Source organism: Protopterus annectens, chromosome 12.part0, assembly GCF_019279795.1.
Source record: "Protopterus annectens isolate FY-2018-M chromosome 12.part0, PAN1.0, whole genome shotgun sequence".
In the NCBI taxonomy this organism is placed as follows: Eukaryota; Metazoa; Chordata; order Ceratodontiformes; family Protopteridae; genus Protopterus; species Protopterus annectens.
In genome coordinates, this window is record NC_056746.1 from 395,605,952 (window position 1) to 395,633,542 (window position 27,591).

The 27,591-nt window shown below is 39.7% G+C and overlaps 1 protein-coding gene across 1 annotated transcript in view; it reads right to left on the reverse strand.

Moving 5' to 3' along the window:
• AP5Z1 (adaptor related protein complex 5 subunit zeta 1) overlaps positions 1 to 27,591 on the reverse strand; it is a 680,304-nt gene that overhangs the window by 517,517 nt on the left and 135,196 nt on the right. The window contains exon 3 of the mRNA XM_044089493.1: positions 18,683 to 18,869. Coding sequence (XP_043945428.1) covers positions 18,683 to 18,869 — 187 coding nt within the window. The remainder of the gene's footprint in view (positions 1 to 18,682; positions 18,870 to 27,591) is intronic.

The window sequence follows — 27,591 nt, forward strand, 5'->3', positions numbered from 1 at the left end:
AGAGCTATGTGTTAGAGTACAACAGCCTTTCTGAAGCTGATCACCTTAGAAACAAATATAGGCTTGAGTTCTAAATTGTTAAAATTTGCAGTAGTTATTCAAAGAAAAGCATTACAACTCCAGTTTAGACTTTGACAATCCTGGTGGGAGTAAATGGTCAAAGATAAATTTTATGAGTAGTGCTAACCTACAGCTGTGGCTTCAGTCTAGAGGAGATGTCTTTATAACAAACAAACCAGCTTTAACCAAGAACAAGCAGTGATCAGATTCTCAAAGCATCATAAACATAATGCATATTTGGACACCAGCAGCCTATGTATAAAACAGCTCAGCAATATATAACCAAATTATTTATTGCTCTTATTGCTCTTATTGACAATCACAAATTGGTACAGCTCTTCAACAAATCTAGTAATGGAGACTGCTGCTTACTGCTCTAAATTTTACTCCCTCTTGGATAGGTGAACTGAGGCATCCATACCAATCTGAGGTATGCATAATGGCAAGATTAGAACAAACCCCATACAGTGGAACTACCACATCAACAAATTCTATAATAAAAAAGCTCCTGGCCATCGGTAAAAGATTCATCACACTTCATCATTTAAAACTGGTAAGTCAGTCCCTCAACCTTACCATTAGGAAACGCAAGGACAACTAAGAACTTAGGATTATAGTTGATTCAAAAGATAACCATAAGATTAAAATTTATCTATAATTCTGTACTGAGCTTATCTCAAGTGGTACCTTTTCCTGGAGTCCAAGAATATTGCCAATATGTTTGGGGACAAATTCTCTTGCAAATTTATTCCACCCACCTCCACCTCTCTCCCTTCATTTCCTACATTCCCCATCACACTCCCCCTCCTGGGATTAATGTTGACAAAGTCCTTTTGCAACTTCCTAAAATTAAAAACACTACATTAATGGGTCCTGACAATACCTCATAGAAGCATGCTGAGAAGTCCCATTTATCAAAACCCCTCCACCAATTCTTCAACCTGAGTTTAGCAACTTTCATAAAAGTGTTCCTTGAACTTACCTTGGGAATTACAGGCCTATTAGTCTCACTGGTATTATTTACAAGACTTTGGAACATATTATAGTTGACCAAATAAATAATATTATAGATTACCTTGTATTCATGGATACACAAATTTAGATTGGGCCTGTTCTACCCTGTTGAATTATATGAAAGCATTATGGAGGCCATGAATAAAGGACATAGAGAACACATTGCTTATCTAGACCTTGTGAAAGCCTTTGACACTATCTCCCAAGCTAAGACAAACTGTCCCAACTTAACATTGGAACCCATACCTTTAAGGTCAAAAGTATTTGCTCTAAACAGAAAAATGTCACTTGTGGTGAGCACAAGGCTCTGTTTTTTCCCTTCCTCTTGGATATATATTTCTGCGACATAGCATCATAGGAAGTTACTAGGCTATTGGTCCCAAGGCCCTTGCAAGCCTAACCACAAAATTAGCCCATGTTCCACTGCCTGTCCTATTAATGTATGCTAAGCTTAACCCTTCTTCCAACTCTACACCTTACCTTAGAAAAACCTTTTCCGCAACACTAACACTTTTGTTTGTGTCTTTCGGCTTTTCCCGGTTACGGGTCGCCACAGCGGAACTCCAGTCCGCTAATTATTGGCAGTAGATTTTTATGTACTGGCTTGCTGGGCCTAACGCACAACCTTCAACGAAGGAACGCCCATTCACGCATGTCGCTACACAGAAGCACTATTCAGACAAATTACTTCTAGAAGATGTGGTAGGTTTTTATAAACAGATCTCAAAAGGAAGCTAGTAGTTTTCTTTTTGTGATCATTTGTGCCGTGATGATTTAGGCTTTTGAGTATGTGATTGTTGCACATGCCGGGATCAAAATTTTACAGTTCTGTGGTTCAGTCTTTCAGCATTTTGAACAATTGCAATAGACCCATCCAGATATATGTACACATCTGGATAAATACATACATATCTATATATATCTATATTTATTATTACATTTGTTAACCGGGTAGTGTCCAACTGGGCCAGGAGCCCATTTTCAGTGGAGACCCGGGGAGAAAAGCTCCACTATTTAAAACACTAAACAATTCAATAATGCAAATTATTACAGGTAAATACAGGCATAGCTAGGAAGCTAGTATGCATTTTCATTGTAATATACATTTAAGCATGAGATTTTATTTAACAGAAAGACAGTTGCTAGCTTAAGGAGCCAGAGAGGTGACAACAGCCAGTGTTTCTAGTAGAGAGTTTCTTATTTACAGGCCAGAAGGTAAGTTAATAGACAGGTAAATGCTTAGTATATAATCATAGAACAAATAAAGGACCGAAAGCGCATATATATATACATATATATATATATATATACATATATATATATATATACATATTTATTTTATTTTATTTTACATTTATTTTATTTTACATTTGTTGACCGGGCTAGTCCAGCTGGATAATTTCCATTTTCAGTGGAGGCCCGGGGAGAAAAGCTCCACAGAATTAAAACAAAGGTTATACAAAATTGAAGATTAACTATGAGTTCCTTTAACAGATATTAAGTTACCATGGATAGTTATTAGTCTAGATCAAGAAAAATAGAACACATAAAATACTATTTACGTATTGCAAGAGACATTAATTATATCTAGAACTACACTCCATTCAGATCATTATTTATTTTTTTTTTTTTTGAGAACAGTAGAAGCTGTAAAGTCATTAGGATGTTTGAGAACACAGAGAAGGATTGCAGTTGAGAAGTAAGGAAGAATGATAGTAGAAGGTATTAGGTTTCTCAGTCAGGATTGGTACAAGAGCAGAGCCAGAAGTTTTTAAGATGTGCAAGGAGTTGTTTTTTAAAAAGATCAAAGGAGCCTATAGAGGTAATGTGTGATGGGAGGTTATTCCATATTTTGCCTACTGCGTTGGGAAAAAGGCAGTTACCTGCAGAATTGGTGATTCGAGTTGTTTTGACTTGAAGCTTTTCTGCAGAACGTAGTTGTTTCAGGTTATTATAAGGGCTCAGAAGATTAGTGAGAGCAGGTGTTTTAGATGGTTGATATAATATGTTATGTGTTATTAGGAGTTGTTGATATATAATCTTGTTGGGAAGTTCCAACCAGTGTAGGTGTTTTAAGTTTAGACAGTGGTGTGTTCTATACTGGGATGCTGTGGCAAAGCGAGCTATATTGTGGTAGGATGTCGTAAGTTTCTTCAGGTTACTTTTGAGAGGTTAGTGTAAATAGAGGAGGCATACAATAGGGTCGAGATGAGATGTGTTTGTGCTAAGGTGGTCCGTGCTTCAGGTGTTAGGTAGGGTTTGATTCTGTATAGTGAGCCAATTTTTTATTAACTGCTTTTATGGTGTTGTTGATATGGTAATCATAGCTTAGATTATTATCAATAGTAACACCAAGTAGTTTAGTTGATAAGTCTGGGGAGATGAGGGAGTTATCACCTGCAGTAATAGAAAAGTTAAGTTGTGTAGATTTGTGTGTAGGTGAGAAAAGAAGTAGTTTTGTTTTCTTGGGATTGAGGAGAAGACATCTTTTTGAGAACCAGTGTTCGATAGAAAAGGTAGCTTGTGTAAGTGAGTGGAGTTCAGATTGAGTGGAGGCTGTGCAAATAATGGTGGAATCATCTGCATATTGTATACATGTAGTGTTTTGGATAGATGCTTGGAAGTCATTAATAAAGATAGAGAATAAGAGTGGGCCTAGTATGGATCCTTGTGGGACTCCTAAAGAGATAGGTAGTAGTGAAGATAGACAATTTTTCCAGAGTACTGCTTGTTGTCGGTTTTCGAGATAAGAAGAGAACCAGGTTAAGGAGGAGGTATCCAAAGCAAGGGATTTTAATATGTGTAGTAGAAGTGTGTGGTTGACCATGTCGAAGGCTTTTGACAGGTCTAGGAAAAGAGAAGAGGTTAGTTTGTTGTTGTTACGATTACAGTTGATGGTGTTGGAAAAGGAAAGTAGAGCAGTGGTAGTACTATGTGAAGGTCTAAATCCATGTTGAGTATTTGCAAGTAGGTTGTTTTGAAGGAGATGGTTAAGTAGTTGTTTGTGTATGCATTTTTCCATGATTTTAGCTAGTGGAGATAGTAGTGCTATAGGACGAAAGTTTGATAGGTCTGTGGCTTTGCCTCCTTTGTGTAGGGGTATGATATGAGATATTTTCCAGATTGAGGGAAAAGTACTTTCTTTTATGGATCTGTTTATGAGGATGGAGACAGGGTAGGCGATAGCTTTGGCTGCTATTTGAAGAAATTCAGCTGGAAGGTTATCAGCTGAGGGTGTAGTAGATTTAAGTTTTGTAAAAGAGATTGTATGTAGGAGGTAGGTATGGGTTGAAGTTGCAGGGGTGGAAGGCAGTTGTCACTGTTATTTAAGAGCAGTTGGGAGGAATCAGGGGTTAAGTGGTTAGCTAGATTTTGTATGGAAGTAGTAAAGAAGGTGTTGAAGTTATTGGCTATTAAAGAGGGGTTGTCAGGATCTAAGTTTTGTGGGTTTGGTGTAACTACTTTGCCTGGGGTAAGAAGATTATTGATAGTGGACCAAAACTTTTTTGGTTCTTTTTGGTTGATTGTTGTAGTACAAGGTAATAATTTTTTTTATCTGCTAGTATAGCTTTTTTGGTTTTATTTCTGAGTTCTTTGAAGATTCGGTGATTGTTTGGGTTTCTGGAGGACCGCCATTTTTCCATGATTTATTTCTAAGTGTAATTTTTTGTTTGGTATTAGAAGTTAGCCAGGGTGCTATTTTGGTCTTTGTTCTAATGATACGTTTTGGGGCATGTTGATTCAGGATGGCCAGGAATGCTGAGTTGAAGTGTTCAACAGCATTGTTAAGTGAGAGATATTTGAGAGGGGTCCAGTTGTATTGTGACAGTTCTGTTAGGAATCCTTCAGGATTAAAGTGTTTTTTTGAATATATTGTTTTATGTGAGGTGGGTAGGTTTCGCTTAGTTTTGGCCCTAATGACATAAGTAAGAGAGTGATCGCTAAGATCATCTGAAAGGATGCCAGTTTGGTAGTTTTGTAGGGGGGAGTTTGTAAGAATCCAATCTAAGGTGGTTTCTTTTTTACTTTTATTATTTATTCTAGTTGGACTGTCAATAAGTTGTTTGAAACCAAAAAGATTTATGTGGGAGGTGGGGTTAGCATTGCTACAAGAATTCCAGTCGATGTTAAAGTCCCCAAGAAATAGTGTTTCTTGAGGGAGGTTTATAGAGAGGTGTTCAAGAAGTTGTTCTAAGATGGGGATATTATTTCCAGGGGGGAGGTATGCACAGATGATGTTTATAGATTTAGTGTTGTTAATTTGAATTTTGGAACCAATTATTTCGGCATTAATGTTTTGGATAAGGGTAAGGTCCAGAAGAGTAAGCTTTAGTTGTGTTTTATATAGAATAGCTACTCCACCTCCTTTTTGGAGAATGATCAAATCTGAGAATGCTATATCCAGGTGGGGTAATTTCAATGTCTTTAATAGAGGGCTTTAGCCAGGTTTCTGATAAGCATAGGATGTCAAAGTTGTTTACTTCTAGTAGGGCATGCAGTTGACTGATTTTGTTGCAGATACTACGTATGTTGAGATGGGCTAAAGATAATAAGTCAGAGGATGCAGTGGATGAGGGAGAGAGAGGTTTGATGTGAGTTTTGTATGTTCTGTTGGAGGTTAGAGGGCCTGGGTTGGGTTGAATGTCTCCATCTTGTAGTAGATGGAGGAATATAAGATAGTTTTCAGGTGTATGTTTTATAATTGTATCGAATATTTTCTTTCCTTTAGTTTGTAGTAGTTTGCAGTGTAGTACCCTATGGTATTTGGGAAGTAGGTATGTGGATTGAGAGGTGGTATGTAAGACGGAAGGGGGTAGGGATGTTACAGGTATACTGGTATGTTTAGAGGGAAGTGAGAAAGAAGCAGTTAGGGAGTGTTCATAGGAGGTTAGGAAGTAGGTGGTTATGAGAAAGACTAATAATAAGAAGGAGATAGGAAGTTTCATTTGTGGCTGGGGCATAGTAGATGTTTTAAAGAGGTAGTTGTGAGTCAGTGTGATATTCTAGGATGGAGGTACTGTAGAAAAGAAAGGTATATAGAAGGTGTTATAATGTGTTAGGTGTGTAAGTGATAGAGAAGTGGGGTTTGTTATAATTATGTAAGTGTGTTTGTGAGTGGTGGGTAGTGTACAATATGTGAGGTTGTGATAGGGTGGAAAAGAAGGGGATGTGTCTAGAGGAGAGATAAAGGTAGGACCCGTGGGGGTGGGTGGGATATGGGGGTAGGGTGGGGAGCAAAGCGGGGCACTCACAGTAGACCAGAGGAGAAGGGAAAAAGTATCAGAGAAGGCAAATGCAGTCAAGGCAAGAGAAGGTAGCCTAGGAGGAGAGGATAAGACAGGGTATTGGAAGGAGGAAAGGGAGTAGGTTAAGAAGGTAAGAATTAAAATGTAGTAGGGAAAAGAAAACTAGTATCCCAGATAGGGATGAGGAGAGAGTGACATCTAGTGGGCAACTGTGGAAGTGCAAATAGCAAATAGGGCAGCTTCCAGGTGAGAGCTATGAAAAAGGGGGAGAAAGGATAATCTAGGTAGCTATCCAAGGAGTATGTGTGGTGGTAATGGAGGAATAAGGGGAAAGGTAGCTGCTGGCTGCTTAGGTAGTGGCAGTCTAATGGCTTAACAGTTACAGTAGGTTAAAACGTAATGCTGAATGACTAGCTGGACATACTTTCTTACAATCTTGAGGTAGCCGTTGATAGGAGGAACCAGTGTCCTGAGCGAGTCCTAGGTTAATGTGCAAAGAGCACCTTAGTGGAGAATATAGAGGGAATGCAACCCAGGCAAAAACACAGGGTCGATTTGAGGTCAAAGCTGGTATAGGAGGGAAAGAGAAGAAAGAAATAGTGTTATAGTACAAACTTAACATTCAGTAATGCAAATACAAAGTCAAAATGTGGGAGAAAAACAAATAAAATCAGGTTATCCAAATAATAAGCTAAGCATCATTACATATAGGGGTAAAACACATAGAAAATATGCAAACATATGTATATATAGAGGCTATCAGTGATATAAATCACCAGCAAGTGCAGAAAACAGTCATACTCATGTGTAATTACAGTTGCAAGATAACAGAAACAATCCTCAGTCCTTCAAGGAAGTCTGCTTGGTATTGCTGGTATAATCATGCACATTAAACAGTGAGATCTAACACTAAACGCATTCGCGTACAAGGACTAGTATAATCCATAAAGTAGTGTTTGAGGAGATTAGGCCAGGAGCAGTCTCTGTTTAAAGGCATTCGCAGTTCTATATATAATAAATATCCACAGGTAGGGACAACACAGTAGAAGGAGCCAGCACTCCCAAAGAGAAATAACTCATTAACATTTACATTTACAGCGTTCCCTTACATGCTGAAACAGCAAAACAATGGCCCCACATGATTAGTACACCATTGTAGGTAAAAGCAGATGCAAGCTAATAAGCTAAGCAGCAAGGCAGTACATTCCTGCTTATTGTGGACGCCAAATAAGCTAAACGCATCCGCGTTTCAGAGAGCAGTAGTAGACAGTTTAAACTAGCAGAACAAACAGTAAAAGGAAAGTCCTATACAAGAAGCCGTTCCTGTTGATTTAACACTGTCGCATAATCCAAAAAGGCATACATTTGCAAGATGTTACCCTTACCCTAGCTAGAAACAGCAAAACAAGCGATTCTATTCGCATATATTCACCTTTTTAGTCATGCAGTACAGTAAAACGTTTACAGGCGGAACCGCTAGACATAACAGTCCTATCTGTGAAGTACGCTTAACGTTATTAAACGCATTCGCGTTACTATGAGGGCATGTACACAACTTAAATGAGAGAACTATCACACTTAAAACTAAGTATCTACTTGTTAGACGCAGTCGCGTTAGTTTAGACAACAGACCTATTGGCACTTTTATCCTTGAGTAGCAAATTAAGTAGTTAATCACAAGTTCAGGCAAAATACGTGCTAAAGTTTCATGGACAAAAACACATGGAAACTTACTGAAAAGTATTAGATCACAGCCAGGAACACACAGCAGCAGCAGCGTGGAGGGCAGAAATTAAAGATGGCGCCTTTAGGATGTGGGACGAACTATGTAAACTCACAAAGGATGTCACTGGGAAGGGGGCAGGGGAGGTAGGAGGGGGCCAGGTGTAGACCGGAAAGGGAGGGTAATGGTAATACAAGACCGAAGAATGGAAAGAATAGTAAGGATTGTAGTAGGAAGATATGGTTAGGAAGGAGATAGAAGGATGAGTAAAGTAGGGAATAGGACAGAGAGGATAACAGAAAGCAGAAGGCAAGCAGGGTGTGAGAGCTTTTAAACGCTCTATGAGTTTAGATAGGTCTAAACAGGTGTGTAAGCCTAGGCACAGAGGTGGTAGTGGAGGACAGCAGAAAGCCGAAATAGAGAGGATCAGATTAGGGCACTCACAGTAGACCAGAGGAGAAGGGAAAAAGTATCAGAGAAGGCAAGGGGAGTCAAGGCAAGAGAAGGTAGCCTAGGAGGAGAGGATAAGACAGGGTATTGGAAGGAGGAAAGGGAGTAGGTTAAGAAGGTAAGAATTAAAATGTAGTAGGGAAAAGAAAACTAGTATCCCAGATAGGGATGAGGAGAGAGTGACATCTAGTGGGCAACTGTGGAAGTGCAAATAGGGCAGCTTCCAGGTGAGAGCTATGAAAAAGGGGGAGAAAGGATAATCTAGGTAGCTATCCAAGGAGTATGTGTGGTGGTAATGGAGGAATAAGGGAAAGGTAGCTGCTGGCTGCTTAGGTAGTGGCAGTCTAATGGCTTAACAGTTACAGTAGGTTAAAACGTAATGCTGAATGACTAGCTGGACATACTTTCTTACAATCTTGAGGTAGCCGTTGATAGGAGGAACCAGTGTCCTGAGCGAGTCCTAGGTTAATGTGCAAAGAGCACCTTAGTGGAGAATATAGAGGGAATGCAACCCAGGCAAAAACACAGGGTCGATTTGAGGTCAAAGCTGGTATAGGAGGGAAAGAGAAGAAAGAAATAGTGTTATAGTACAAACTTAACATTCAGTAATGCAAATACAAAGTCAAAATGTGGGAGAAAAACAAATAAAATCAGGTTATCCAAATAATAAGCTAAGCATCATTACATATAGGGTAAAACACATAGAAAATATGCAAACATATGTATATATAGAGGCTATCAGTGATATAAATCACCAGCAAGTGCAGAAAACAGTCATACTCATGTGTAATTACAGTTGCAAGATAACAGAAACAATCCTCAGTCCTTCAAGGAAGTCTGCTTGGTATTGCTGGTATAATCATGCACATTAAACAGTGAGATCTAACACTAAACGCATTCGCGTACAAGGACTAGTATAATCCATAAAGTAGTGTTTGAGGAGATTAGGCCAGGAGCAGTCTCTGTTTAAAGGCATTCGCAGTTCTATATATAATAAATATCCACAGGTAGGGACAACACAGTAGAAGGAGCCAGCACTCCCAAAGAGAAATAACTTATTAACATTTACATTTACAGCGTTCCCTTACATGCTGAAACAGCAAAACAATGGCCCCACATGATTAGTACACCATTGTAGGTAAAAGCAGATGCAAGCTAATAAGCTAAGCAGCAAGGCAGTACATTCCTGCTTATTGTGGACGCCAAATAAGCTAAACGCATCCGCGTTTCAGAGAGCAGTAGTAGACAGTTTAAACTAGCAGAACAAACAGTAAAAGGAAAGTCCTATACAAGAAGCCGTTCCTGTTGATTTAACACTGTCGCATAATCCAAAAAGGCATACATTTGCAAGATGTTACCCTTACCCTAGCTAGAAACAGCAAAACAAGCGATTCTATTCGCATATATTCACCTTTTTAGTCATGCAGTACAGTAAAACGCACTCGCGTTTACAGGCGGGAACCGCTAGACATAACAGTCCTATCTGTGAAGTACGCTAACGTTATTAAACGCATTCGCGTTACTATGAGGGCATGTACACAACTTAAATGAGAGAACTATCACACTTAAAACTAAGTATCTACTTGTTAGACGCAGTCGCGTTAGTTTAGACAACAGACCTATTGGCACTTTTATCCTTGAGTAGCAAATTAAGTAGTTAATCACAAGTTCAGGCAAAATACGTGCTAAAGTTTCATGGACAAAAACACATGGAAACTTACTGAAAAGTATTAGATCACAGCCAGGAACACACAGCAGCAGCAGCGTGGAGGGCAGAAATTAAAGATGGCGCCTTTAGGATGTGGGACGAACTATGTAAACTCTCAAAGGAAGTCACTGGGAAGGGGGCAGGGGAGGTAGGAGGGGGCCAGGTGTAGACCGGAAAGGGAGGGTAATGGTAATACAAGACCGAAGAATGGATAGAATAGTAAGGATTGTAGTAGGAAGATATGGTTAGGAAGGAGATAGAAGGATGAGTAAAGTAGGGAATAGGACAGACAGGATAACAGAAAGCAGAAGGCAAGCAGGGTGTGAGAGCTTTTAAACGCTCTATGAGTTTAGATAGGTCTAAACAGGTGTGTAAGCCTAGGCACAGAGGTGGTAGTGGAGGACAGCAGAAAGTCAAATAGAGAGGATCAGATTAGGGCACTCATAGTAGACCAGAGGAGAAGGGAAAAAGTATCAGAGAAGGCAAGGGGAGTCAAGGCAAGAGAAGGTAGCCTAGGAGGAGAGGATAAGACAGGGTATTGGAAGGAGGAAAGGGAGTAGGTTAAGAAGGTAAGAATTAAAATGTAGTAGGGAAAAGAAAACTAGTATCCCAGATAGGGATGAGGAGAGAGTGACATCTAGTGGGCAACTGTGGAAGTGCAAATAGGGCAGCTTCCAGGTGAGAGCTATGAAAAAGGGGGAGAAAGGATAATCTAGGTAGCTATCCAAGGAGTATGTGTGGTGGTAATGGAGGAATAAGGGGAAAGGTAGCTGCTGGCTGCTTAGGTAGTGGCAGTCTAATGGCTTAACAGTTACAGTAGGTTAAAACGTAATGCTGAATGACTAGCTGGACATACTTTCTTACAATCTTGAGGTAGCCGTTGATAGGAGGAACCAGTGTCCTGAGCGAGTCCTAGGTTAATGTGCAAAGAGCACCTTAGTGGAGAATATAGAGGGAATGCAACCCAGGCAAAAACACAGGGTCGATTTGAGGTCAAAGTTTCTTACAATCTTGAGGTAGCCGTTGATAGGAGGAACCAGTGTCCTGAGCGAGTCCTAGGTTAATGTGCAAAGAGCACCTTAGTGGAGAATATAGAGGGAATGCAACCCAGGCAAAAACACAGGGTCGATTTGAGGTCAAAGTGAAAAGTATTAGATCACAGCCAGGAACACACAGCAGCAGCAGCGTGGAGGGCAGAAATTATATATATATATATATATATATAAAACAAACGTGTGTATGTACATATACATACATATAAATAGATCTATATGCAAACCTTTTATATAAGCCAAAAATGTGATCACATACAAAAACTGAAGTTACACCTCTGAAGGGGGTTTATATTGTAATCCATCAAAAATGTTTTGTGCAGTCTGATACAAAGCGTATGCTTCCATAAAAAAAAAGCAGCAAACCAGATGTTACCTAAAGAACATCACTACTGCCACCAGCTGTCCACTCTGACACACTGGCTTTTCCCTCCTGCCTGAAACACTCAGATTTTCATGCTGAAAGTACCAGCAAGTTTAAAAACCTACAAAATTGGGAACACAGTAAAGATCAGAATACTTTAACAATCTCAAAAGTGAAACATAAGGAAAATTCCAAACTTGGAAGGAAACAGACAGGTTAAGCTACCTTTTACCGGGGAAAACAATAATAAAATTAACTTTTTTTTTTTTTTTGAAAATATAGTACAGGTCAGGCATCTAAAATAAAAAGATCACATAGCACTACAATGTCAGAAAAGTTCTACCACTTCTGAAAATATAGGTGGTACTTAATATTTCCTGTAACTGTTTCTTCTGATGGAGACCAATATGTGAACTCTCATAGTACAACTAGTTTACTCCTGTTAACACAATTTGATATAACATTACAGTGTCTGGAAAAAAATAAAGTAACTGCTATAGTACAACAACAGACAATGTATGATACTGAGAACGTTTATTTATTTTACATTTGTTAACCGGTGGAATCCAACTGGATACAGGCCCATTTTCAGCAGAGGCCGGGGGAGAAAAGCTCCAATTACATTCATTTTGAACATTAAAAGCCATTACTTGTGACATTCACTATAGGCAAACTAACACTGTGAAACTAAGTGACACATATTGTATACACTCCGAGTAATTATGAGAGCAACAGGTAAGACAGTGTAAACACATTCATAATTATGAGGAGCAATATGGAATTCATTACAGTTGCTACTAGACAAATGGATGAGCAGTTAGTAATGCTCTCTTAACATGCTGGAAAACATTTCCTATCCTGTAGTAATATTAGGACTATGGGTAGGCCAAGAAGGTAGCATATTTTAGTGTGGTGCAGACAGATTAGCTATATACTAGTGTGTTATCCAGGGGTGAGACAGGCGCAAAGCCTGCTGTTCATGAAGTGAGTTTTAAGGAGTTTCTTAAATTGAGTAATGGAGTTGTTGGATGTTAAGTGGGCAGGAAGGAAGTTCCAGAGTTTAGAGATCGAGTGGCTGTAGACAGATTTTCCTGCCTCATTGTTAAATTTGGTGACCTGTAGGTGATTTTGGGTGCTAGATCTTAAGGTTCTAGTAGTGGTGTAAGGGTGAATTACATGTTGTAGAGCTGGGATTTTGTCTGAGTGGTTTAATAATTTGTGCACTAGTGACAGCTGATTGCTTTGAAGTATTAGTGGGAGCTCTAAGTTGATGAGACACTCACAGTGATGAGTTCTATAGGATGAGCCTGTAGCAAATCTTGTTATCTTATTGTAGCATGATTCGAGTTTGTTTAGATCAGTTTTGCGAAGGTTAGTGAGCGCAGGGGAGGCATAGAGTAATGTGGATAGTAGGTGTGTCCTTGCTATTGTTATTTTTGAATGGTTTGAGAGATGGTGTTTGTTTCGATAGAGTAGTCCGAGTTTTTTGTGAACTTTCTTTATAGTTTGGGTAATGTGTAGATCAAATATGAAAAAGTACCAAATGGAAGTTGCCAAATAAATACTAGTTTATTAAATAAATATTTTCAAGAAACAAATGGTGTCAAACACCCCCAGTAATGCACAAACGTACACCAAGAAAAGCAGACTGGTTCCGGCTGCACTAACCTTCTTCAGTGCACAAACAAAATCAATAAGGTGGTTGTCTATTTCCATGCCTAGCAGCTTGGGGTGATTGGTAGGGGTAATAGTGGTATTGTTGTTGGAGGTGATAGTAAAGCTGTCAGTGCGGGGAAGGGATCTGTGGGAGCTAAAGAGGAGTAATTTAGGTTTGAATGGGTTAAGAATGAGTTGTTGGTTGGTGAACCAAGTTTCGGCTAGAGTGAAGGATTCTTGTGTTTGGGAGAGGAGGTTATCTAGTGTGGGGGCTGCACATATAATAGTGGTGTCATCTGCATACTGCACTATAGAGGCTTTGGGTGTGGTGGATGGGAGTTGGTTGGTGAACAGTGTGAATAGTAAAGGACCTAAGATGGAGCCTTGAGGGACCCCTAGGGAAAGAGGCAGCAAGGAGGATATTTGGTTTTGCCACTTTACTGCTTGCTGCCTACCAGATAGATAGCTTTTAAACCAAGAGATTGAAGATGAACTAAGGTTTAAAGGTGGACAGTGAGTGAAGGAGTTTCATATGATTGACCATATCAAAAGCTTTGGATAAATCTAAGAATGTAGCAGATACAATTAGTCCATTATTTCTGTGGTTATTTATGGTGTTAGTGAATGAGGTAAGTGCAGTGTAAGTGTAAAGTTGTCAAGGAAATTAGCCAAGGCAGGTGGAAGCATGAGAAATATAGCAAAAAAGTCAACAGCATTCAACCAATGGTGCAGGGCTTCTCTGTCTGTGCTCCTGGTGACTCAAAGACCATAGGATAGTAACTCACACAACTAGATCTGAATGGCTGATGTTTATGTTGTTAGCACCAACTAGAAAACCTTTACTAAAAAATCATATAATAGCAAATGGTAGTAGGCTTTCTTGTCTCAGTTAGTACTGACTACACATACTCAGTAAACAGGTGCTTAAAAGGAATTAAGACCCTATCATCCAGAAGTCAAGTTAAAGTCGATTTATGTCAGGGTGTATAAAATACCCCTGTTTTTGTAAGAGTACATCCAAGTCTGTGAGGAAGACTGTGGCAACTGCCCACAGCCATTTCCAAAAGAAGGGAAAACCACCATTGAGAGAGCCAGAAGTGAATCACCACAATGATCATGGGGGATTCCTTCTGAATCTTCAGAAGAACCTTGGATATTAGCAGAAAGGGTGGAAAAGCATACAGAAACATTCCTGTCCAAGAAAAGAAAAGAACCGTTATGTCTTCTAGGGCTTTTTGCATACAGTTCTAGGTGATAATCTTGCCAGTTGAGAGGATGCAAAAGAAGTCTACTTGAGGAACTTCTCACAGATGGATCAAACCTTGAAGACTCCCAGATCTAGTCTACCCTGGTCCTGTTCAGCTTGTTTGCCATACAATTTTGCTCAGACAGAATGCAGGATGCCTGTAGAGTGAAACTGAGCTGTGAAGCTATATCCCAAACTGACATGCCTCTCTGTAAAGGGGGTAAGATCTTGTTCCTGCTTGCTTGTTGATGTACCACATGATTGTGGTATTGTCTGTAACAACTCGAACATGTCCCAGGGACCAAAGATGATTCAGAGAGTGGAGTGCCTTGATCAATACAAGCATCTTTTTGGTATTTATGTGCTCGTGTCTGTCCTTGGTGTCCCACACCTCCTGCAATTGTATCCCCCTTGAAACTGCTCCCCAAGCAAAGTCCGATACATCTGTGGTGAATGACTGCTTTGGAACAGGGAGGAAGAAGGGGAGACCTGGATTTAAGGATATATGTTGTCTCTACCAAATGATCTATCTCCTGACAAACCTCAGCACTGGGATTTGAAAAAACAAAGGGTGTTGGTCCTGAGATCAAAGAGACTTCAGATACCATTGCAACTTTCTCATGTAGAGTCTTGCCAGGGGTATTGTGAGAATCACAGAAGCCATGAGAGCCAAAAATCGTGTGGTATTCCCTCACAATAACTGAAGCTTGAGTGGAAAATTGGAAAATGATAGAAATATACCTAAATAAAGATCTATTTTTTATCATGTGGAAGAAAAACTCTTTGAACGGTGGTGTCTAGCTTACAACCCAGGAACACAAGCCTGTGTGATGGAGTCAAGAAAGACTTTTGAATGTTTTCTTCTAATCCCAACTCATGTAAGAGATACCTCACCCAAGAGAGAGACAGAGATTCCTAATACTTTGAAAAAGACTACAAAGATAAGAAAGTCATCTAAATACAGAAAAAATGTGCATATCCTGTTGCCTGCAATCAGCTGTAACTGGAGCTAGACACTTTGTGACACTCTTGGTACAGTGGATAGTCCAAAGGATAGGGCAAATAACTGAAATTTTGATCCACTTACACAAGACTGTAACAAACGTCAGATGTCTGGATGAACAGAAATGTGATGATAAGCAATTTTTCAGTCTAATGGTACCAGGAAACTTGAGAGAGAAAGTGGCAACAGGTTGTGAAGTGAAATTCATTTTGAATTTGGGTACTGTCACAAACAGGTTTAGGAAAGAAAGATCGAGAACTTGTCTCCAAGAATTTTCTTTCTTTGGCACTAAGCACATGCTTGAATATAAAAACCCTTTCCCACCTGGAAAGGAGGAACTGCTTCTATCTCTCCTTGGGACAACATGTGTTGAAACATCAGTGGAAATAAAGGAGTCTGATCCAGTAGATGAGAAATGAACCCTGGAAAGGAGGAATTTCTTCCTGCTGCCATCTGTAACCTTGATGTAAAATCTTCAAAACACACTTGTCTGAAACTATCTGTTGCCAAAGAGAAAAATGGAGATTCAGACATTTTTGAAGGAAAAAAGGAGCCAGGGTAGGGGGGAGTCCCAAGGCCTCTCGAACAGCCATTCAGACTTGATGGACTGTTCTTTGTTTTAGAAGGTTTGAGGCTTCTTTTTTGGAACCCACTTGACAATTATTCTTAAACGTCCGTTTACCTGTATTTTGTTGAGACTGTATATTCTGCTTTTTGCCAAAACTGCATAAGGCGTTAGAGAATCCCATAGAACATTTGGGAAAGGAGGGCTGAAAAAAATCTTAGCAATGCTCTGGATCAGCTTATCCCTTTCATCACACTTCTGGATCACTTCTGCAGCAGAGGGACCAAAAACTAAACCTCTATCCAAAGGGGAATTTAAAATCTCATTTTTAACATCTGGGGGAAACCTCCTCATTACAGTACCAGTGGCCATAGCCCTGGAAGCATACACACACTAAACAGTAAGTAATGACCTGTGCAATAGAAGAAACTAAACGTAAAGCAAAATATTTCATCACAAGAAGTAAATGCAGATAAAACAGTCTTCATACTTTCAGAATCAGTCAGAACAAACTTCAGCATATGAGCATGAAAATCAAAATGCAGAAGTATACATTTTCCCCATACTTATCAATAATTTTAACATCCTTACCAAAAAGAGTAGGATTGAAATTAACCAATGGTTTAATAATGGAATCAACTAAAGCTATAGCTGCTGAGTCAGGTTTGAGAATAATGTATAAAAACATAAAAGCATGAGGAACTTTATACATTCTATCTGCTTTGTTAGGGGCAGCTGGCTGACCAGAAGGAAAGTTGCAGGGACATCTCCTCTAAAACAGATGGAACAGGAGGAATGGGTGCAGGTTCTGGAAATTCCTTCTCTAACAACTCATAGCATTTTCTGAGGGACTGAACAACCTCAGTGTTCTCCCATTGAAAATGCAGATGCATTCTAGCAATAGCCTCAGGCAAATCAGAAAATGAGCTCTCTTCCAATCCGGAATCAGAAATCTTAGTTGAAAACCTTGTATTCTAACCTCAATTAATATTATTTTTAAGATTGATAACCTTTATTCTCGGCTGGGATACCTTCTGTGCGGAGTCTACATGCCCTCCCTGCATTCATGTGGTTTCCTCTAGGTAATCCGGTTTCCTCCCACATTACAAAGATATGCATCTGGATCATTTCTCCCTGGGCCACCACTGAAAACTGACTAGTTCCAAGTCAGGCTTTCCCGGTAAACAAACGTTAAATAAATAAATAAAATAAATTGTATTTGTCCCTTTATCTTCCTGCTCAGATTCTTGAGTCTCCAGGAAAAGAGGTCTTTCTTTCTTTTACCAGAAACTACTTTAAATGAAGGATCAACAGCTGAATTCAACCCTTAGCTTGACCCAGTACACCATTTCTGTCTAAGGACATTTGAGGAGGAGTAGACATGCTTAGTTTTCTGTTTCTTTTTGATAGGAAAAATGGGGTCAACTGTGTTACTACGGGCAGCAGAAGCTTCCCCAGGGATAGACACAGTATTCTGACACAATAGGAAAGCCTTCTCAGCTCCCTCTCCCAGGACCAACAATAGTGATTCTCCTCTGCCACTGAAGGGACCCTCAACAGCCATTGAGGATGTGGCTAAGTCTAGGTCCATATGGGCAAGTAGGTGCTACACCAGAGGGATCTGGGGTAAAAAAAAAAAAAAAAAAAAAAGAGTGGTTCGAGGTACAACAAATGGCCACAGCAGAGTCATCCATCTACAAATTGCTAGCCTGTTGTGATAGTAAAGACTGTTTGCTTAACTTTTTCTTGTAGCTGGAAGAAGGACTAACCAAGGGACTGGTGGTTTGTTCCACTGTCAAGTTGAAAATGGTACATCTTTCCAGGAAAGACAAGCAGAAAATGCTGGTAAAACTACAGGTCTTAAAAAGTCACTTTTTTTTTTAACAGAAAAACATAGTAACACTTTGCCAGCCCCAAAAAGTCATATAAACACAATTTCTCCATGGAAAAAAAATTCAGTTACTTTACACAGCTTTTAAAACTGACAGGAAAAAAGAGCACTCCCACTTTAAAAGTGCAATACAGTCCATTAAAGTACAAAACTTCTACCTTTATAATAAATTCCCTGAAGAGGAAAGTGATAAAACACAAACACTATTTAGAAAATGGAAGTTTTTCCCCAAAGGGCACTTATCTGCCCAGCAAAAGAATAGCACCAAGAAGACTGTCGAGCCACAAAAGCCTTAGAGGAGTGTACTCTTTAGTGGCAGTAAAGCCCTGAAGGGCATGGTACTCAAATTTGTCTTTTAGTCAGTTCAGGTCAAGCTGCTCGACAGTTTGGGTGCATGGAAGGTGCCCTGGATCTTTAGAAGCTGGCAAGCGGTTATACCCTTGGCAGGATATAACCTACATAGTTAAGCTAATGCAGCAGTGATCAATATGATGAACATCAGCTTGCGGCAGTATGGGATCAGGAGGGAAAGCTTAAAAAAAAAACTAAAAAAAAACTGTATATCAAGAGCATTCAAATGAGCCAAACAGTACTATATAAGGCACAGTAACCCGTAATCCACTTGCCTTATGTAAATGGAAAATGTAAATACATCCCACATATTTACAGATACAATGTTCATTGCCATTATTCTTGGTCCTTACCTGAGCAAGCAACACAGAAAACACAAGACTGAGCACTTTTGTGTCAAGGCAATCACTAACTGACAGGGTAAGATGGTCACAAGGTGATATTTCTCGTAGAATGGCAGCACAGAGAGTCTGAATCTGTTCTGTAGTTTTAGGCCAACACAGAGTACTCTCCAGCTTCTCAATACCTTCTTTTGTCAACCTAGTTTTTTCAAAAATAAAAGTAAAAATAATTCTAAGATACTAATAAAATAAAAAGAAATCTAATGATGATTAAAATACATCTGATGGCTATCTTAATTATCTGCATAAACACAATCATTTAAGCCAAATTAATATCAGAAACTAAGCAAAGAAATCTCATGCAAAACAAATTATGTCTATCAAAACTCACCAAACATATACTTCAAAACACAGCTTCTGCCTTTACACATAGAGAAAACCTTCAACTGGATTTTAAAATTACAATTCAATACAAATAAATAAGAAAGTGACTGTGCCTGAGATTATTAGGCTCACCTTACTCGAACATTAAAAAAAGAAAAGAAAAAAAGCATTCATTACTTTGAATACAAATGTCTGTTTTGGTTGTCGAAAAGAATAGCTACTATGGCTTTATTTGCCTGAATTTGTCCATAACAGATTTAAAAGGAAAAAAAAGTCACGGGCATTCAGAACTGCCATGTAGCTTACACACCTGATGTCCTTAAGGGGTCATTTGCATATATCCCATGTTACCTCTAACACAAGAGGTTTTAAGAAATCATAGTGGAAAATCTAGCTTGGCTGGGTTGTACATTTGGGTCTATGTTAAATGAATGAACAATCATAATGTCGAGTGCAACATACTCGACATACTATGATCGTAAGTTCAAAACCTTAAAAGCCTGAAACAAACAAAATCGAAAGATTTTGTTTGTCCCACACCTTCCCTACACTAACATACAAAACACACACATACAACCATTACATACAAAGCCCTACACACTACTCCCATCATTGAAACACTTACACCTACACAAACACACCTACTTTTAAAATAAAGTGGGGGGCTTCACTCCCCAATGTGGGGGGCTGTGCCCACCACACCCCACCTAACTAAATATACCAACTCTGAAATCGCTGTACATTGGGGAAAGGGCAATTTCCTGGTAATCGCAACAAGTGATTACCAGGAAATTGCCCTTTCCCCAATGTACAGTGATCTTGGAGTTGGTATATTAAATAAAGCAGCCTCTTACCTAGCCATTCCAAACAGTGTAGCGTGTCTATGTCACACGCTACACTGACTAGGATGGCCGACCAAAACATTTCGGAACTCCAAGTTTCGGCATTTGGAGTCTCCGATTACATGAACTTTTAATCAAAGGTTGTCAAGTATGTTGTACTCAACATTTTGATCATTCATTCATGTAATATAGACCCGTACATTCACGGGTAAAGGAATGCTTGCAGATGTAGAAGATACACCCTGCAAGGCTCAATTACATTACAGTGACCATGAAACAGTGGTAAATTACTTTACAGCTGAGTCAAGACGAAGGGCAAATTATTACCCCAGATATAAAACAACTCAAAGGGGGATATTCCAGAGTGATTCTTTGTCACCGCTGCCGATTTATCTTGCCCTTAACCATTAAGCTGTTTACTTAACAGATTTGTCAATAGTTACAGTTTTGTTCCTAGAAAACAACCTTGTTTAAAAATTTCTCATCTACTTTTTGTGGGTGACTTAAAACTGCATAGTTCATCAGATGAGTTGAAAGCACAACTACAAATGGTTTACAACTTTCTCATATAATATAAGCATGGCATATGGTTCTTAATAAATGCACAAAAACATTTAAAACAGGAAAGCTGCACCACCAAGAAAATATCGACCTGGAACAGGAATTTAATACAAAAGAAATTGAGCAGGAGGGAGTGTATTGGAACTTGGGAAACAGATGAAGGTTTAACAATACTCTTACACTTATGCTTACTACCAGGTCTCTCCAATGATGGGTGCAGAGATGATTAGCAAGCCTGCACTTGTCCATATACCTGAGAGTGATAGTGAAAAACTCTAGCACCTGTAACTTGCTCATGTTAATTAAAAAGGATAGCTGAAAGAACACCAAAGGCACACCTCCAGTTTAGGTGGATATCAAAGGAACAGGCACAGAAGATGCCATATGCAGGACAGTCTGCTTCAAAGGTACTGATATGGATCTTGATGCACACTTGAGATCTATGGCAGTGGCTCCTGGTGTCAGAGGCTGAAACCAGCTGAGGACAACAGTGAGTAAACTGATGTTGAGCTTAGATTTAAGATTGTCTAACCCCCAACAGTGAGTCCAAAATACCTTTAGATCATGGAATTGATGATGACAGCCTCAACTCAGAAGGCTAGAAAGTCGACCCACCAAGAAGATTTATTCCAACACCAACCATAAAGGTTGATTCCCATCCTTGAGCCCAAAGGGACTCCTAACACTAAAAATATCACTGTCAAAAACACTGACTCCAAAGACAGTCAAAATCAAGGGACTCAACCTTAAGGGCTGTGCCCCTGCATCAAAACTAAAGCAGACACCAAAAGTTATTCTAATGTTGGAACTGTCACCAGCTGGCTCAATCCTGGCCTTAGTGGGACTGGTGCCTGAATGAAAAACTGGAATATTCTGGTTTAAAGTTAAAGCAAAGAAGAAATGCCTCTAGCAACTCTACTACTGGCTGAAAAAGGTACCTTTTTGTTGGACATTAATAAAGGCCACTTTCATCTTTTTATAACCAGTCTCTACAATATGAAGACAGTAACATCTGAAAGACTTTTATGACCAAGGTCTAGAACCAAGAATTCTAGGTACCTCATCTGACATAGTAGTCATGCTATCAATCAATTTTACAGGAGACTTAAAAGTCAACACTAACAGGAATTTCGGAAATACCAGCCAGCAAGTGTGCTAAAGTCAATTATACTTTGGTACGACAATATTTAGACAGAGGACCTGGCATGGAATTCCTCATCTTACCATCCCCCCCCCTTTTTTTTTTACTTAATGCAGAGAGGACTCATCTGTAATAAAGTACAGTTGTGTAAGACATCACCATAATAGTAAATGTCCTATTTTTCACTTTTGTGGTATTTCTTACCAAAGGGATATCCTGCTGAGGATAGCTGAATGTCCGACCATCATACCAAAGCCTTAGGTCCTTCCAGGTACTGTACATCAGACACATATCCTATGTCCAAGGCGCACTGTACATAATCATCAGAACTAAACTACCTCCAAAGAACCAGAGCAAAAGCAAAGGAAGTATATGTGCAACCATTAAGGAGAGAAGCAAGACCCCTCAGCCAGGAAAAAAATAAATAAGGAGGGAGGGACGGCATACTGCAACAGTGAAAAGTAGGACATCTAGTGTGACTGTAAGATCTTATACAACTGTACTACATCTTTCCTAATCACTGTTGCAGCTTTCCTTGCCAAAGGGAGGAGAGTGCAAAAGCTGCTGGATAGGATGGGAAAAGGAAGGCACAGATGAACCCTCTAAAAAACTATGTAGGATGGCTCTGGCAAAACCCACTCTTGCCCTTGAAATCATATCAAACTTGCAGTGTTTAGTGAAAGTGTGAATAGAAGACCAAGTAGCAACTTCCAAAAATGGATCTTACATCTAGACCTTTGCAAATGAACAAGAGGAGGCTACCACCCTGGTAGAATGAGCACAAACCAAACAGGAAAGTAGGGACTGCCACAAGAGCCTGAAATTCAACTCTATTGGCAGAAGAGATGCCAATAAAACAGTTTTCCAAGTACAGAAGTTTGAAGCTGAAGTAGTTGCATGCTCAAAAGGTGGCTGAATCAACTTTTTAAGAATAAAATTAAAGGTCCCAAGTAGGAAGAACTGGCCTTCTTGGAGACCCAAAATGAAGGATGCCTTTCAGAAATAATTTTACTTCAAATCAAGAGGAAAGGGGAGGTTAGGTAAACAGAGATGGCTGATAAATGAGCTTTAACAGAAGAGTATGCCAGTCCAGAATTGATCAACTCACATAAAGAAAAACAATAGTAACCAAAAGAGGGCTATCTTCATTGTTGTGACATCAAATAGAAAATCTTTTCCATTTAGAAACATAGGATTTTCTAGTAGCGAGTTTTCTGGCCTCCTGTATAATCTCATCTGAAGACTGGTGTCTTAAAGGAATCAAAACCCTATCACCCAGAGAGTCAAATGAAGGGTGAGCAGATGAGGATGAATAAACAAGCCCTTGTCCTTTTGTGAGGAGATCCATCTGGTAAAGTAACTTGTGATAATTGCCTCTGGCCAGGTGAAATAGAAGGGGGAAGCAATTCTGTCTGGGCCAAAAGGGAGTCACCAACAAGATTTTGCGCCTGTCCCACATGATCTTGTGCAGGACCCTTGGAAACAGAGGAAAAGGGTAAGAGGGTGATAGGCATACAGAAAATAGCTTTCCAAGAAGACATGACATCCACTCTTCAAGCCAGAGGACTTGGCACTCTGGAACAGAACCTGGAAAGCTGTTTGTTCAGAGGGGAGGCAAAAAGATCTGCTTGAGGAATACCCAACCAATGGACAATATCCAGGAAGATATCCCTGTAAATTATTAGAGAGAAGACATTTTTTACACCCATTACCTGGATGATATTTTTATTATCGTAAAGGGTAATGCTGATACAGGTTAAGAATTACTTGAATATTTTAATAATTCTACTGATTTTCTGGAATTTACTTCTGATTATAATTCTGATGTGATTTCATTTTTAGATACTGAATTAAGGAAAGACAAGGGAAATGTTAGATATACCTCGAAGATTTTTTAGAAAAGGTACATATTCCAATTCTTTTTTGCATTTTTCTAGCTCCCATCCTCTTCACCAAAAATGCTCTGTTGTAAAAGGCCAACTGGTCAGAGCGGCTGGGATGGTCAATTTAGAAAAAGATTTTTTTAATGAGTGTGACAATTTAAGGGATATGTTTCTTAAACGAGGGCATCCATCCATTTTAGTTGACCAATTAATTAATGAAGTACAAATTAAGAGATCTACTGGATTCTTTAAACAAATTTTAAATCATGATGGTTGTCCGGAAAGCCTTGGAAGGTTTGGTGACCGCAGAGTTCAAGAGAGTAATTTATCGACAACTAGCTTTAGTCTGAGTTTCATTACCACTTTTAGTATAGATGCAATTTATCTTAAGGAAATTTTACATAAAAATTGGAACCTATTGTTGGATGATATTAATTTAAAACAGAAGTCAGGTGATCATCCTAGTCGTTTTTAAGAAAGGTACTAATTTAAAAAATTTGATTCTAAAAATTCATTTGATTCTAAGAAACTTCCTTTAACTAGATGCCCTGGAATGTACAAGTGCAAAGCTTGCTCTTATTTTAAATAGGTTGATACTGGCAATAATTTCACAGTCCATAATACCAATTATGAGATCAGGGGTAGGTTCAATTGCAACTCTAAAGGCATTGTTTATCTGGCTAAGTGCTTGCTCTGCTAAAGTTTTTATATAGGTAAAACAGAAAGCAGATTTAGAGAACAACCATATGTGCATATTTATAGTATTAATAAACTGCATGTTCATAATGCCCTAGCCAGGCATATTATTACCTTCCCAGAACATCATTTTAAATTCAAAGCAATTGAGCAAGTTTTGTCTGATGAAAAAGGGGGTCCTTGGACTCTTAAATTGGAATGCTGTGAACTAAGTAGCAAGTTCGATTAAATGTGTATAGCTTTCCTGGGTTGAATGATACATGCTCAATACAGTGCTTATTAAAAATGAAGGCATTAGATGGATAACATTTTGGTCTTAATTGTTTATATGTGATGTTTTTTATGGTTGTACTTCAATTTAATGTGTTTTCTGTTCTATCATACTATATGGTAGCCAAGTACTTTTATGAGTGAATTGACTGTTTTAGTTGTAGTTCCATCTTTGAACCACAAGATGGTGGTGTTTTAAAAGATTTGTTTCAGTGATGTACTTTCCTTTTGGGTCACATGATTTAATGGAGGTTATTTAAACTGTGTTCTTAGCTTTGCTCTTGTTGTCTGAAGAAGTTTGTTTTAATAAATACAGACAAAAGCGCTTACAACATTTAAAATCTGGTGTCTAATTCTTGATTTATCCTTCCGCTTCTTCCTAGTACTTGTGTTTCTATGGAAGCAACATTGCCAACAGCCTCAATAGCTCTGCTGCCTCTTTGTCACTATACTCCAGGCCAGTACGGAGTTGGTGCATGTCTCCAGCATACCATGAAACACACTTATTAACAAACAGCTATATGTAGCAGTAGTATGTGCCTAGAACACTGACCTGCAAATCCATTGGTAGTTTCTGCATGTCATACCCTTATCGGAGCAGTCCTGGAGTCATGAACCTCCCACCCAGTCTCTCTTCCTTGTGGTGGGTATGCCAACCTAAGCAGCAATGCACAGTGTGCATGTGAGATTCTCTTCTGGGGACACAGCTGGAGCTCATATGGTAGTCTCTGGTACAGGAGATCTGAGTCCATATGGGCCATGTATTCAGCCACTATCACTGCAGGAGCCTCTATATTGATGGATGCAAGTGACCTTCTCCCTGTAGTATTGTAAACAGTGGCACTGTGTCAATGGGACATGATACCTGCATATTGACATCATTGTCAGCTACAGATGCCCAGCCGAGGTCAACTCTATGTTGTCCTATTATGCTGGATGCTCCACCTGTGGAACCTCTGAAACCAAAAAAATACAACACTACTGCCATTCCACACAAGCTTCCACAGCCCCCTTTAGCATGCATGCCAACACATGTGCAGACACTGTTATACAATATATTGCCAGACATACTTCATTGTGCAGGATGTGTTACAGTTTACTACAATACGAGTTATTAACCTGGTGCTTTTCCTACTAACACACTCGTGGTTGATGCCAGGCCTGCTCTCACATCCAGACCACCGGCAGGTAACAGGAACAGACTCCCCCGACCAGCAAACAACATTAAAACTTCTTGACATCTGTTTGACTCTTCTGTGTTTGCTCATGTTGTGTAGTGGTCTGCAAGGATATCCTGGCCTCTGAGTATCATACTGGTAACCCTCTATTGTACCTGTAGTAGGGTCCTATTATGGACAACAACAGCATTCACAAAATACACCAGTCCCTGCCAAATGTGGTCCTGATAATGTTTGTCTGCAGTACCACTGCTCAGGATGTGCATCTTCAGTATAGGGAGAGTTGCAGTAGCAGTTTGGACTCCTGTCTAGTGAACATTACTAGCTACAGCCTCTCTTTGGTGGCCATGCCAGTGTCTGTACACCCCAAGGACAAAATATACCATTAAGATGAGTTGTATGCTATACAGCGGCATGCACATGATTATGACCAAACCTCTCTCCCCCCAAACCCGTACAGACCTAGTTAATAGCTGCAGTTACTGCTATGCATACTCTCAAGCCCTGCCCCCTTCTCATACTGCAGCAAGTCCTACAAATATCCCTGAAACCCTACCCCAACCATATGTCATGCAATCCCTGCAGTACACTATGTTCACAGGTTGACCTCACAACAAACCCATACACTAATGTACCAAGCCAGTGTAATGGGATCCCAGCTACACATACAGAATGAAAAGTGCTGCTTCACATATTCTGTAGTTGTAGATGAGATACTTACTAGGCAAGGTTCCATCCTTAACTCTGTAATGCTCTTCAGTTACTTGTTGTTAGATGGTTTTAAGTAGGATTGTGCAAGATAACAGCAGCATTTTATATCACAGTAAACAACAGACAGTTAACACAGCGGTTATACAACTGAAGCCATGCAAACTGTTGTATGTGCTACCCATACACATTTGCACAAGCCATGTACACAACATTTAACACAAAGCATGAGACTTCTGCACTTGTGCATGCAGCATATGTATGCACAGCAGTATTTTGCTTAACATGTGATTCACAAATGTGCATCCGTATACATGGGAATACCATACCACACCTTGAATGGCCTACTACATCGCGACAGCTGCCTCTAGGAGTGCTAAAAGCAAGGTCTGTATACAGTTGTTTGCAAGCAATAGCAGGATTTTCCTGGTCTTCCTGCATAAGGATTTTAAGCCCAAATGGTCACTATTAATGATCGTTAAAGAAGGTGAATGCCTGGCACCAGGGATGCCACTAGCATCATCCATTCTGGGGAACAGTATCATCATAACTATGACAAGCTAGTGCAGTGCCACCCCACCTTCTTTGACAATGGGAGGTAGAATTTCAGAACAGTGAACCAAAGATGCATTGAAACCATTTTGTTGGTTTGTTTGGTTGGTTGGTACCCCTACCTTGTACAATGTACACTACTGTACACACAAATGGTATATGCTTATTTCTGCAGCTAAGAACCACTACCTTTGCATGACTGGGTGCTGCAGAAGGCAAGAGCACCTGTCCACACCCGGGGGTGTGTGTGTGTGTCATAATTTTTTCCCCATTCAGTCATCCTTCGGCAGGCCCAGTTATGAAAGAGCAGGACAAGCTCACCTAGTTCACTAACAGCCATTGCATCTGGTGCTGGATCACTAGCACTTGCCAGGTCTACCTCCCAGGACAGATAACACACCTCTCCTAAAGGTGCACTGGAAGAGTCCATACTGGTATCCTAGCATTAGAGTGGAAGCTGGTGTCTGTCAAGAACTGAATGCCTTCCTATGTAATACAGAGCACCTCCTGGCACAACTGGTGGAGTCACATGACCAGCAGACTCCACTCATCAGGACTTCAATGCAGTAGCAAGCCCATAGCATCAGTCACCCACGTGCATGATACCTCGGTTTATTGTCCTCTGGACTGAACTGGTAGCCAGTCATGCCAGCAGCCCAGTGTGTTCCCCCTTATGTGCCATTCCCCATTCCTTGTTTGTTATCCA